The sequence below is a fragment of the Lacerta agilis genome, chromosome 16 (assembly GCF_009819535.1).
Source record: "Lacerta agilis isolate rLacAgi1 chromosome 16, rLacAgi1.pri, whole genome shotgun sequence".
Lineage (NCBI taxonomy): Eukaryota > Metazoa > Chordata > Lepidosauria > Squamata > Lacertidae > Lacerta > Lacerta agilis.
Window position 1 is genome coordinate 7,442,191 of NC_046327.1, and position 13,788 is coordinate 7,455,978.

General features: G+C 41.7%; 1 protein-coding gene across 1 annotated transcript in view; it reads right to left on the reverse strand.

The window, feature by feature from the left end:
• The window catches only part of GLDC (glycine decarboxylase), a 37,382-nt gene that overhangs the window by 3,058 nt on the left and 20,536 nt on the right, over window positions 1-13,788 (reverse strand). Inside the window, exons 12-22 of the mRNA XM_033172722.1 lie at window positions 12,956-13,053; window positions 11,657-11,741; window positions 11,473-11,514; window positions 10,586-10,728; window positions 9,695-9,770; window positions 7,057-7,182; window positions 6,307-6,456; window positions 5,601-5,713; window positions 5,077-5,218; window positions 3,004-3,115; window positions 392-487 (exon numbers count right to left, since the gene is read on the reverse strand). Of these exons, the coding sequence (XP_033028613.1) occupies window positions 392-487; window positions 3,004-3,115; window positions 5,077-5,218; window positions 5,601-5,713; window positions 6,307-6,456; window positions 7,057-7,182; window positions 9,695-9,770; window positions 10,586-10,728; window positions 11,473-11,514; window positions 11,657-11,741; window positions 12,956-13,053 (1,183 nt within the window). The remainder of the gene's footprint in view (window positions 1-391; window positions 488-3,003; window positions 3,116-5,076; window positions 5,219-5,600; window positions 5,714-6,306; window positions 6,457-7,056; window positions 7,183-9,694; window positions 9,771-10,585; window positions 10,729-11,472; window positions 11,515-11,656; window positions 11,742-12,955; window positions 13,054-13,788) is intronic.

Genomic DNA, 13,788 nt, shown 5'->3' on the forward strand with positions numbered 1-13,788 from the left:
TTCTCTGAAGTCTCTCAGCCCCACTCACCTCACAGAGTGTTTGTTGTGGGGGAGGAGGAGAAAGGAGAATGTTAGCTGCTTTGAGACGCCTTCAAGTAGTGATAAAACGGGATATGAAATCCAAACTCCTCCTCCCTATGTATTCTCAGCTTGCAGCAGTTGCATAAACCCAGATGTCAAATTTGTGGACATCCACAATCATGTTCTCTCAATCGCCTGACTCCCCACCAAACCAGGAGAGAATTCAGACATGTCCAATGGGAGGAGCCTGCAGTGTGCTGGATGAGCTAGTTAAACAGCTTTCATAATTCTTACCACCACCACAGGATTGAATCCTACATTTTAATTGTGATAAAAGAGGGGAGGGAACGTTGCCCATTTGACAACTCACCATAATCCTGAAGTCGTTTAGCAACATCCACAGCATCAATATTTGCTGTCTTCTTGAAAGGTCGGGTGTCCAAAATAAATTCATGAGCTACATAACCTGTGTATGAAATTTTTATTTGAAGATTTATATTTGTAGAAAAATAAAATGAGATCACAAAGTAGCTTTCAGTATCTATAACCCAGGTGCCTTGTTCCTGTATGTTAACTTCCAAGCTCTTTGTCTTGGCAGGGTTTTAAATGAGTTTATTTTGGAGGAACAGCTGTGTGTCACCAGCATACTGATGACAGTTTGCTCCATATCCCATAATGACCACCCCCAACAGGTTCCTACAGACGCTTAGTAGTGCTGGGTACCAAACAGTGCTCTGTGGCACCCCAGAAAACAAATGCCGTCTGATTGAGAGTACCCAGTGGGGGTTATCTTTGAACACAGGACTGGGAATTCTGAACTGAAAACTGAAGCAGAGTGGGGTTTTTTAAAATTCTGAATTAGTTGACCCAGAACACTTCATTTTTAGCTACACCCACTGCTGGCATGTGCCCTCACCAACAGATTACCCTGACTGAATTTGATCCTTGAGAGGGGGAAAAAAGCACCCCTGCTTAAAGCACAGTGCAGAGAGAGAGAGAGAGAGAGAGAGAGAGAGAGAGAGAGAACACACGACACAGCTCTAACAATATATATTATTGTGGAGAAGCAGAGAAGCCCAGTGTGGTGTAGTGGTTAAGAGTCGTAGACTCGTAATCTGGGGAACTGGGTTCGTGTCTCCGCTCCTCCACATGCAGCTGCTGGGTGACCTTGGGCTAGTCACACTTCTCTCTGAAGTCTCTCAGCCCCACTCACCTCAGAGTGTTTGTTGTGGGGGAGGAAGGGAAAGGAGAATGTTAACCGCTTTGAGACTCCTTCGGGTAGTGAAGAGCGGGATATCAAAATCCAAACTTCCTACAGCTTTTGAGAATATCCTCTTAGGAGGATGATTTCATCCACAAACGCCTTTCAGCCCATATTATTTAGATTGCTAGTTGGCCAATACTCTTTTGTCAGGAGGCTGGGATAGTGGGTGCAACAGGATGACTCCCCGGCCTGATTTAGATGCAATGATGGCTATTTTGCACAAGATTAGTTGCGACAACTCAAGACAACAGTTTTGCATTTCACTGCTGCTGAACTCCAGCCTTCATTACACTTAACAACCAAGGTTCATGCTCCACACATCTGATGTAGTGCAGTGTTTTTCAACCTTTTTTGGGCAAGGGCACACTTGTTTTATGAAGAAAATCACGAGGCACACCACCATTAGAAAATGTTAAAAAATTTAACTCTGTGCCTATATTGACTATATATAAAGTAATTCTCTTGAATAGGAATCAAATAAACACAATTTTCCCACGGCACACCAGGCAACATCTCGCGGCACACTAGTGTGCCGCGGAACAGTGGTTGAAAAACACTGATGTAGTGGACTCTCGGTCACAAAAGACCGTCCCAGAATTGTCAGCCTTTAAGGTAACATAAGACTTGGTTGTTCTTGTTGCAACAGACTAATCCAGCAACCTCTCTGCAAATAAACATTTGTTTGTGGTTATATTCGCAAGCTTTCAGAGTACTGAGCTTCCTGCCCATCCCCCCGCCCCATGTGTGCTGAAGGAGATCAGAGGATTTTGCTTCCAATTTCCTTGCGGTCGCTGCAGGAAAGGGAGTGGGGAAGGAGTACATGAGCCTGAGACTTCTTCAGGCTCTCTTCATAATGATAAAATAGTTTATCGTGACCTTCAAACAAGGCCAGTGACAATGGAAAGGACCGAGAGGAGATAACACAAAAGCTTAGTACAGCGCCAATATGATTAGCTACCCTGCTGGATGGATCTTTCCTGAAATGAAGGGGCAGAATTATGCAATTGTTTCAATTGGAGGGAAGGGATGGTCTCCACTGTTGCCATGGATCAGTCTGAAAGCAGGAGCTAAGACCCATCAGAGTAGCATAACAAAGGATGTTTGCTAATCCAACACATTTTGGACCCAACTGATCCTTCTTCAGAGAAATACAAGCGATTATCAACTCTCTTTTTTAAGTATAGTAGCTTTGTACACCTTGTTTATTTTGAGATTTATATTCGATAGACCACTCCATATTTTTATTTATTATTATTTTTACATTTCTCCGAAAGACCAGCAGGGTCTGAAATGCATTGGTTAACAAACATCCTATTTTGACTACGCCGTTTATTCATATATTGGCTTGCTTATGCACCTGGCTTTCGGGGTTTCCTATTTTTGTTGCACTTTCTGTGTTATGGATTAATTAGTCTGCACACTGGAATTATTGGCCTTATTTGCGTGAATGGATTTTCCCAAAGAGAAAAGTTACTCTTGCAACACTATTTATTTTGCCTCCTGGTCAAACTGAATTTAAATTTATTCATTTTGTTTTATTTATTTTGTATGTTGCCCTTCATCCAAATATCTCAGGGCATAAAAATACAAACAAAAACACAAAATACATAATGAAAAGCAAAGCAAAGCAAAACAAATAACCCTCCACTCCTCATTTTCGGTGTGCGTCTCTGTCTCCTGGGACTATGGACAACTTCATGTTAGGCTGAAATACTTGCCTCTGGCTCCTTTAAAAAGGACTTTGTAGTGCTTCTCTAGCCTCTTTGCCATGTAGTTCGCATTTAATATTGCAATCTCTGATGCATGCTTTAGACCTTTTCCTCCCATCATCTGAAGGGACAAAGAGCCAACAATAAGAACGTGTAGGTTAAGCAATTATTCACAAAGCCTGCTATGCACACTTCCTCAGATGTGTCAGGTTCTAGAAAAAGCCATAAAGGGAGCCTCTGCCGTTATCCACACGGCTATATCTGAAAGATATATGGGAATGAATCAATTCTGACAAAAACTGTTCGCCTGTGTCAGCAGCGTGGTACTGGTGGCTGGCAGTGCTAAATACCATCAGGATAAAATGGTTTCATAGAATGGTAGAGTTGGAAGGGACCCCAAGGATCACCAAGTCCAACTCCCTGCAGTGCAGGAATATGCTGCTTATTGGGATCGAAGCTGCAACCTTGGCATTATCAACACCATGCTCTAACCAACGGAGTTATCCAATTGGTTCATAAACTATCGCAATCAGTTTTGAAAAGCCTTGTGAAGCTGCCTTCTCCCAGTGCAGGCCATGGGTCCCTCTAGCCTAAGATTGTCTACCCTGACCTGCAGCAACTCTCCTGCAGCTCTCTTCCCCATCACCTAATTCTTCCAGTTGGAGATGCAAGGAACTGATTCTGGGACCTTCTGCATCAAAGCATTTGTTCTATCCTTTAACTTGGGCTCCTCCCTTGGCACAGGTTCTTTCCAGAATGAACATAAATGGGCAACTATGAAACTGTAGCTAGCCAAACATGACTAGCACACCCTCATTCCCACTGTCAAGTTTCCAGAATCTGATGGGCTTGGGAAATAAATGCATTGGCTTGAATCTAGAGTCTCACAAACGGGAGGTTGCTTATGCAATGGAGCTTTCCCAACCCATCCTCTTAAATATCGCCCCCTGCAGTCCCCAAAACGCCACTCTGGAGAAGCAGGAAACTTTCCAGAAGAGCATGAGGGGTGTGGTGCAGGGAGCTGCAATGGAACACAAGAGGACCAGTGAAAATCAGGCAGAACACCTTGCATGAGGGGTGCTCCGTTTGCATAATGCGCCCCTGATCCTCCCCTCTCCCTGATCCTTTCCTTGCACCATGTTCGTTGTTATGGAGTCAAGGGAGCAGCAACCCCTGGGGAGTTGCAGTGGGGAGCAGAGAGGGTGTGAAAGGGCCCTTCCACTTGGCCAACGCTTCCACTAATCTCTTCTTAGAGAATTAAGCTAATCTGCAGTCATCCAGATCCCCAGGTCTTTATTTTCAGCACCATGGATAGTCCCTAGACTACTGGTGTTTCAAAGTATACAGGTGAAACTCAAAAAATTAGAATATCGTGTCCATTTATGCAAGCAATTGTTTTCATTACCTACTGGAGTTTAATATATGAGATAGACTCATGATATGCAAAGCGAGATACGTCAAGCCTTTATTTGTTATGATTGTGATGATTATGGCGCACAGCTGATGAAAACCCCAAAGTTAAAATTGTTAATTTGGGGTTCTCATCAGCTGTACACCATAATCATCACAATTATAACAAATAAAGGCTTGACATATCTCGCTTTGCATGTCATGAGTCTATCTCATATATTAGTTTCACCTTTTAAGTTGAATTACTGAAAGAAATGAACCTTTCCATGATATTCTAATTTTTCAAGTTTCACCTGTACCTTTATAGGTAAAAAAGGTAAAGGACCCCTGGATGGTTAAGTTCAGTCAAACATGACTATGGGGTTGCAGCACTCATCTCACTTTCAGGCTGAGTGAGCTGGCATTTGTCCACAGACAGCTTTCAGGGTCATGTGGCCAGCAGGACTAAACCGCTTCTGGCACAACAGGACACTGTGACAGAAACCAGAGTGCATGAAAACGCCGTTCAATGCAGTGCTACCTATTTATCTACTTGCACTTTGATGTGCTTTTGAACTGCTAGGTTGGCAGGAGCTCACCCTGTTGCAGGGATTCGAACCGCCAACCGTATGATTGGCAAGCCCAAGAGGCTCAGTGGTTTAGACCACAGCGCCACCCGCGTACCAGTTATACCTTGATATAAGCCCAGGAAATAGGCAATATAGCGCTGGACCCCCAAGGAGCAGCACTGATGGTTCCCAGTGAGCTGGAATCCTTATCGTGCTGCAATGCAATGACAGGGTGGCTAGGCAGGAAAGGAGCCAAATGCTTCTTCCTAAAATGGAACCAAAAAGAAGAAGAAGAAAGAATTTAGAAATGAAACTCTCCCACTGCACCATCGCCATCGTGTTAAAACTAGCTTAAGACTTTTATGAAGGCATCTTAGCGTTAGCCCAATATACAGTGGCAATGTTCCACTTAATGTGATCCCCCCATTACTTCCAACATTTAAATAAAGGTTCTTTAAATCAACAAAATAATCCTAAAAATAATACATCAAAGGCTCATACAGAATTAAGCTTTCCATCTTTCTATCCATAGACAGTCATCATTAGTCAGGCTATGCACTGCCACATTCCATATCTATAGCACTGGACTACTTAAAATATAAATTAGTTGGGGGGGGGATTCTCTTGCTAAGAGAGCCAGATACGCACACTCCAATTGGCCCCATTCCTGGTCCTCCTCCCCCATGAGGAATGCAGAAGGTTTTGTGGAGATTTAAATGGGAGACATCTGACCCATAGTCTCCAGGACGGCACAGACCAACCTATCAAAGGAAGGAGAGCACAAAGTTTCAAGGCTGCTGATGAAAATAATTAAGATTCTTTAAAAAACAGAATTTTGCTGTTGCAAAAAAAAAAAATCAACAAAACAAAGATTAGCATATACCTCTACCTTATATTTAAGTATATGTAAAGCTGTAACTACATTTCAGTATATTTTCTTTTCTTTTCTTTTACCTAAAACAAAACTTGTAAAATGTATTTTCTGATTTTATGGAAAGGTCAGATGAAAGAATCTTGAATTTTCTAAATAATAAGATTCATAGTGTGGTTAATTATGCCCAGTCAATTATTGTTGTTGTTCAGTCGTTCAGTCAATTATTACTCATTATCAAAGTGGTACAAAATTCCACTTTTAAGCACAGTTTGCAAATTCAATCAGAAACATGTTGTACGATCCAGACGCTCAAGGGTTGGCTACAAAAGGCGCAAATCTATGCTCACCTATGGAAAATCACCTGTGCTTCTCTCCCCTTCCTCACCCAAACCAAACCCGTCACTTGTAATTTTTAGTTATTGGGGTGGGGGGTGGGGATTGTCTGCATTAACAGAAGGAGCCTATAAACCGGTTTCCCACCTGAGCATTCATGTTTGCTCCATCCAGGTAAACCTGGGCTCCATGTTTGTGAATCAAGTCACAGACATCACTGATATCCTCTTCAAAGACACCATTAGTCGACGGGTATGTGATCATGATAGCTGCCAGGTTTTCCTTGTGCTTATCCACCTTCAGGAGGAGGAAAAATCGGGGGGGGGGGGAGTTGTCAGGGAGAGATCAAGGAAATCAGAGCATTTATAGCAGGGGTAGCCACAGAAATTGCTTAGGAGGTACTTGGACATTTTGTTCCATAACTTTATTTCTACGCAGGCAAGCAGGCTAGAGACTCGCTTTCATTGAAAAATTAGAACTCAGAACCTGGGCTACCACCGGAAGCAACAGGTTGGTGACCTCGATTTACAGTCTTGCCTCATACATTAGAACAAAGGGCTAAGAGAATACTGTATTGCAGCAAACACTTTGTTGGCTGCAGTTGCTTAACATCTGCTCTTTCATGTTATTTGGTTTCCACTCAAAATGTAGCAAGTAAGAAGGAAAATAACCATGAAAAACAGACATATTACAGAACTGACTCTCAAAATAAGATAGGCGATCACACATGTTAACAACTGAAGCAGCACATTTAAGTTTTGCATAATATCTTGCAAAAAAAGAGAGATAGGCACAGCTTCCTCTTCTTTGTAATTTTACATGCCCACTGAAAATTCAGAGTTTTTAGCTAAAGCTTATGATACTGTAACGCATTCAAAAGAAGGGCAACCAACTCACCATAGCCTTAAGATGGACGATATCGATGCTTCCATTTTTATCCACTTCTACTGGCTGAATCTTCATTCCTGCCATCTGAGCACTGGCTGGGTTAGTGCCATGGGCAGATTTAGGAATGAGACAAACCTTAAAGGGGGGAAAAAGTTAAGAGAGCGTCAACTTTGCAAAAGCTAACTAGAGGTACATTTTGCAGCCCTCTGAACTCTCTCCAGGTGTTCAGTTTGATCACATGAAGGGGAAAGAGGGAGGATTCTGAATGTGGGAGAATTCTGCCCCTCCAGGAAGCTGTGCGTGCCAGGGGTACCCCCCCCCCCGGGAAAAGCCATCCGAGTTAGTCTGGCGGGAGCTGCTTTATTAGTACGTGCAAGTTAGTAAATGAAAAACGACGGCACTTTAGACAGTGGTGCTTCGCAACCCCACAGAAAGTGACAATAAGTTATGGATCATAAATAAGTTATGGATCATAAATATTTCTGCAAGGGGGAGTCATCAGATTTAAAAAGATGCCTACTCTGCAGCAAAAGCTGAATCAAATAGTATGTCGCTAATTCATTGACTGTGGGAAGAAGAAAACAGATGTCTCCTTGCTTCATAGATTCAGGTTGTAACCGTGTTGATCTGGCACAGATGAAATATTTTTATTTTTTTTTAATTGTCTAGTAGCACCTTAGAGACCAACTAAGTTAGTTCTGCAAGAACACAGGTGGCGCTGTGAGTTAAACCACAGAGCCTAGGGCTTGCCGATCAGGAGGTCGGCGGTTTGAATCCCCACGACAGGGTGAGCTCCCGTTGCTCGGTCCCAGCTCCTGCCAGTTTGAAAGCATGTCAAAGTGCAAGTAGATAAATAGGTACCGCTCCGGCGGGAAGGTAAACGGCGTTTCCGTGCACTGCTCTGGTTCGCCAGAAGCAGCTTAGTCATGCTGGCCACATGAACCTGAAGCTGTACGCCGGATCCCTCGGCCAGTAAAGCGAGATGACCGCCGCAACCCCAGTCGTCCACGATTGGACCTAATGGTCAAGGGTCCCTTTACCTTTTAAGTTAGTTCTGAGTATAAGCTTTTGTGTGCATGCACACGAAAGCTCATACCCAGAACTAACTTAGTTGGACTCTTAGGTGCTACTGGACAATTTTTAAATTTTATTTATTTATTCATTCCTTGCTTCATAGTTCTGAGTCAACTATACAGAGTAGACAGCAAAAGTTTATCTGCTGTTTTGTTTTATATTGGGTGCGTTGGGCTGGGAAGGGAAGAGGCGGAATTTTTAAATGAAGCCCTAATAACAGATTGTTTGTTGAAAAGCAAGGATATCGATGCTACTACCCCTGCATGTTCAAAGTACCCTAGCTATGAATTTCAATTAACAACACTGCTCTAATCCCAACACAAAAGCCTCCTGGCTGCCCCAGTGAGGTTTTGAAAAATCACAGCACCCAGAACCAGCCCCTTTCTTCTAATCTCAACTCTGCTTTTCATGCTGCTAATGAGCAAAACCGCACAGTGTGTGCCTAGCTGCACTCCAGATCCAACAAAATATACTGTACTTCAGCAACAACTTCCATTGATGGGCAGATAACCGAGGAACAAAAACAGACCAACAACCACTTTCAATAATGCTTTGGTATGGATTATGTTCCAGTCTTTGCTGCTATACTGTGAGTTGTTGGTTGGGGTACACAAATTTTGGCTGGCTTTGGTGCAGGACCAAACTTCAGAAACAGAGAGAGGATTCTGAAGCCCAGAAGTATTGCTGTACTGAACCCCTGTTCCTGTCACGGCGAGGAGAAAATAGTTCCTATGGTCATAGTGAGCTGGGGGTGGGGGGAGAGAAATCAAATGCAGAGAGGCCCCTAAACCCAGATGCTTAGGAAGTAGAGGTAATTTTATTCTGTTTTAGTATTTTAACATTTGTGGGCTTTAAAGTAGGCTGTGTTTTTTCTTGGTTCCCCCCCCTTTTTATAAGCCACTTTGAGGGTTTTGGTTTTTTGACAATCAAGTGGTGCATAAATTTTATTAAGTAAATAATAAATAAACTGCCTCCTCTGTTCAAGAGCCTGCAAAAATCAGAATGAGCTCAGCAGAGGCAGGCACCACAAATGTTCTTCCTAAAATAAAAGATACCCACTCACAACTGACCAGAACATTTATGGACGCCTGGTAAGTAATGTCTCTACTCTTAACAATAAGGGCTTTAGGTATCCCACGTGTTCATGGAACTGCTTCAATGTGGAACACAAAATGTGGTTCATTCTGGTCCCTTCCCTCTATCTGTTCCCTTGTAAAGTGAAAACGGTAAGTTTGCCATTTATTATGCAGTTCTGCATAACAAAACTACCCACTCAAAGTCATGTGGTTCAACAGTTATCTGTGGCACTTACCGGTGGTATTTATGGAATCCTGACAGAATGGCTACTTGTGCACGAAAGGGAAAGACGTTTGCAATGAAGTCGTTAGTCTCTCGATAAAAAGGAGAGTGAATGCAAAGGTAAAACAGAGGAGCTCTTGCCCATGCAAACAGGTCCCAAATCATACATTCAGTACAGCCATGCATTGATAAACAGGTGCCACCCCTAAGCGTGAATAGCAGCATGCAGGATTGTCAGTTCAGGAGTTAAACAAAGTTCATCTTTTTCACTTACACTTCTGTGCCATTCTCCTTTTGAATTTAAATAAGACTTGATTGCAGCAAGTCCAGCATATTCACCTTGAGCTCCACTGCAAGACCACAAAGCTCATTATAATATACACGTCTGAGCAGCTCAGCTCAGCAGCCAGCTTTTGAAAATTTAGCTAATCAAGTCAGTTTAATCATCCACCAGGAACAAGTATCATTCATGTCAACAATTTGGCCTGCGCACACATATCCCGTCTAGCTGAAATACACACACACAGAAAATAGATGTGAAATACAATCTCTTATTGGTGCATGACACAAGTCAAGTCATTTGGGATGAACAGATTCTCATCTCTAAGCGGTTCATGCTACAGTATAGCCTTTTTGCTTTCCTGAAGAAGTCAAGAAAAGGGAAAGACGTCAGGATATTCATTTAACCAGCATATTGTAGCAATGCTGTTCATTACAGTTGGCCATTCCTGACCTGGCCTTTAACATATTTAACAACAGTGAGCAAATTTGCCAGTAGGGCTTCTTCTGTCTCAGGGCTTCTGCAGTTGGGAAAACTCTGTCATTGAGGGGAAGTGACCAAACTGCTGCCATTTCACAGAAGTTCTCCAAATCACACGCACCTTGAGAAATCAGATAGTTGCTACTGGAACCGAAAGCTGTCTATCCATGTAGACATCCAAAATGTAGTCGTTTTCACTACATCAGCTCGAACCTTTCATTCTTGAGCTGTCTATTGTACCACATGCACACATGCCATTTGTCACATGTGATTGTGCAACATGCAGTAGGTATGCTAGGAGGAATAGCTGGGTAGGGAAATGGATGTGTGAAACAGCCCTTAGGAAAAGCAAGAAGTACAGCAAGTGTGCCTGAAAAACACTGGTTCAAGGAAGATTGTTCCTACCTGTTTGGTTGAAAAGAAATTCTGTCATAGCCTGTTATCTCACACAGATCCTTCTCAAGCTCCCTGAAAAGCTGCTGGTATCCTTGAGCCTGATCTAGAGGTACAAAGGGGTGGATATTGGCAAATTCTTTCCACGTAATAGGCTGCAGAAAAGAAAAACACAAAGACGGAAAGGAAAGTGAATACTTTTGGGTTGAAGAATTTTTGTACGCCAATTATATAGGATACTGGTACTTATGCTATATGACCCTTAGGTTTCCACACCCTAAGAATAGGTTGCACATTATTACCAGCTAGAAAACATGATTCTCAACTAGGAAAAAAAAACACTTAAAAAAAAATACAAATCAAATGCCATTAAAAGTAATCAGTATGCTATTTATTTTTTACATTACAGAACTGATTCACTTTGCTGAACAGTTTTGAAATAATCTATAAAGCTGTATGAAATAGAACAAATATTTAAGGCAGGATTATCAAACCCATCTCCACCCTTTTGAATTTAAATAGGATTCTGTGTCCAAGTTATCTTAAAGTGGATTCTACAACAATTTCTTGTTTATCTACAATGATGCCTAGTGGGTGCATCATTATTATTAATTGAATTTATATAACCGGGGTCTAAGGGCGGTTCACAGAATACCAAGTAGGTCCTGTGATTTCAATTTTTATTTCAAAAACTACCATATGCCCAAGGAGCCATTCATGAGAGCACTTCCACAAGAATCTCACCCAAAAGACGCAAAATACTCCTAGGAGAAGAAAGCTTCTGTAAATCTACCCCCAATCTTTAATTTTACTTAAAGTTCACATGGAATTCTGGGTGAAGGGCTATTGTCGCTTGATTAGCTATACATCTCTCAGAAAATAATAATTAAAAAGCTTACCGTAAGTTCTGATGAACTATTCAACTTCATTGTACAGGATCCCTGAGGAGCAGAAAATGTAGTCAGTAAGTAAAAATATTAAAACAAAAACAAGTATCATACAGAAGAAAAGAAAATGTAGTCAGTATATTTTAACCAAGGACACCAGCAACTACCATTTTTTTCTTTTTAAATTAATACCTACCAAAGGAATCATGCTGTGAACTAGGGAAATATCTTTGTTTTCTAATCTCTTCATATACCGGACAATATTTGTTTCAGAGTGATAGCTGGGGACACAAAAACTTATGTTAGCAAACCAGTTAACCACACAAGCCATGAAATACATAAAACAATGAAAACCACTGGACCTTTCCTACCCCCTCTTCTACTTTCCTATTTATCTCAAAAACTGAAGTTAAACTTACTTTTTATAAATAATAATAATAATAATAATAATAATAATAATAATAATTTATTATTTATACCCCACCCTTCCCCGCCAATCCGGGCTCAGGGCGGCTAACACCAATAAAATCACAACAAAAACATAAAACATTTCATTAAAATACAGATTAAAATACCTTATTTTTAAGTAGCCCACCAACCACACCAAAAGAATGAAACATCAGGGTTAAACCGAAACCAACCCAAAGGCCAGGTGGAACAGCTCCGTCTTGCAGGCCCTGTGGAAAGATGTCCAATCCCGCAGGGCCCTGGTCTCTTGTGACAGACTGTTCCACCAAGGCAATCAGTGCAAATATCATAGGCACTAATTGGATAAAAAGTTTGGTTTAGTGTGTTGTCAAAACCCAGAATTGTGGTTAAGGTCCCTCCTCCTTAATCATGGTCTATAGCTAAGGTTTCCCCTATGGCTGTATGTTTCGGTTAAGCAGGAGAGACTTCCACATTAATCCTGGATCTGGATATGCGAAACCAAACCTTGGTTTAGCCTGGAGAAACCCAAGTGGGTGCAAAATGGGAGCCAGCCTGTTCCCAAGGTAACAGTAAACCATACTCGGACTTACCCTGAAGTGCTAACCAGGTCATGGTGTGCTACTTAGAAGAACCATGACCATCCCATCACCAGTATGTCCATGCTATCAAGTGACAGACATGGGGTTGCTAGAATGAGGCATTTCTGCCCACAGTTTATTTAGGCTGCATTGTAAATATGAATGATAAAAATGTAAGGTGGGTAACTCAATCCTTAACTTGCCCCGTGGCATAAGCATCAAATCCCCAGGGCCCTGGTTCCCTAGACCCACTATGTGTGTGAGTGATCTCAGCATGTGGGGGTGGGGCGTGATGACGTAGAGCGCCCCCTGGTGACAGTGGCAGCCCCAGGCACCCGCGGTTGCGGGGACAAGCCAGTGCCACTGTCCCATGACTTACAACACAGCAATGTTTTGAAATACTAAACCAAATTTCTCTCACACAGTTATAATCCCGTATACTTCTTTTATCAGGTGATATCAAGGGGAAATTAATTAATTTCACAAACCTGTTGAATACCTGATGTGTTAGGAATTTCGATGTTCTCTTAAATGCAGTGCCAAAAATACCTCTCGTTTCTCCATCCATGCTCTCAGCAACCAGTTCCTTTCAAAACAAGACAGACATGGGGGCTCTTAAGACGTTATTCGTTATCTCTCAAAAAGAATTTCTCCTGTCAGGTAATAGGGAGGGAAATTGTCCTTGTTTCAGCACTTCTGCTTTCATGGTATTTATGTAGAGGCAAATCCTTCTCCAGCTCCCTGGATACAGGGAAACCATGTTATGCCTAATTCAAAAGCAAGGCAAATTGCTCTTAAAAGAAGACTGCCATGAGCATTTTGTCTGCAAAGATGTTTTCTTAAAAAGTTTTTTCTTAATCTGAAGGATGTACATTACATAAGAATTAGAAATATCTGAGTATACACTTCTAGTCTTTCAGAAGGTGGAAATTGCATTTAGTTCCCATAAATCGAAGTCATTAGAGGAGTTTTTTTTTAAAATAAATAAATTGGGGGAGGTAGAAGAATTTTCTTTACTGGCCCACCCTTCTCTTTGCTGAAAGCTAAGATTTCCTACCATATCTTGTGTAATGCAGAATTTTGGTGCAGTACAAGGCGATTAAATTGAACTCAAATCCCTCATTATCTCCCAAAACAATACTCAAACCTCCTTAGCAAGAGGTGGAAGTGTAGAATTAAAAAAAAAAAAAGACTGCAAATTTAATATTGGCAGTTTGCATTTCTTAGTACAGAAAGTATTGATCTGGTGTGTAGAGATCTTTCCTATTCCAATTAATTCAAGAGGGTTCTGGAAGCTTCTCTGTGTGAAACAAACAAGCAG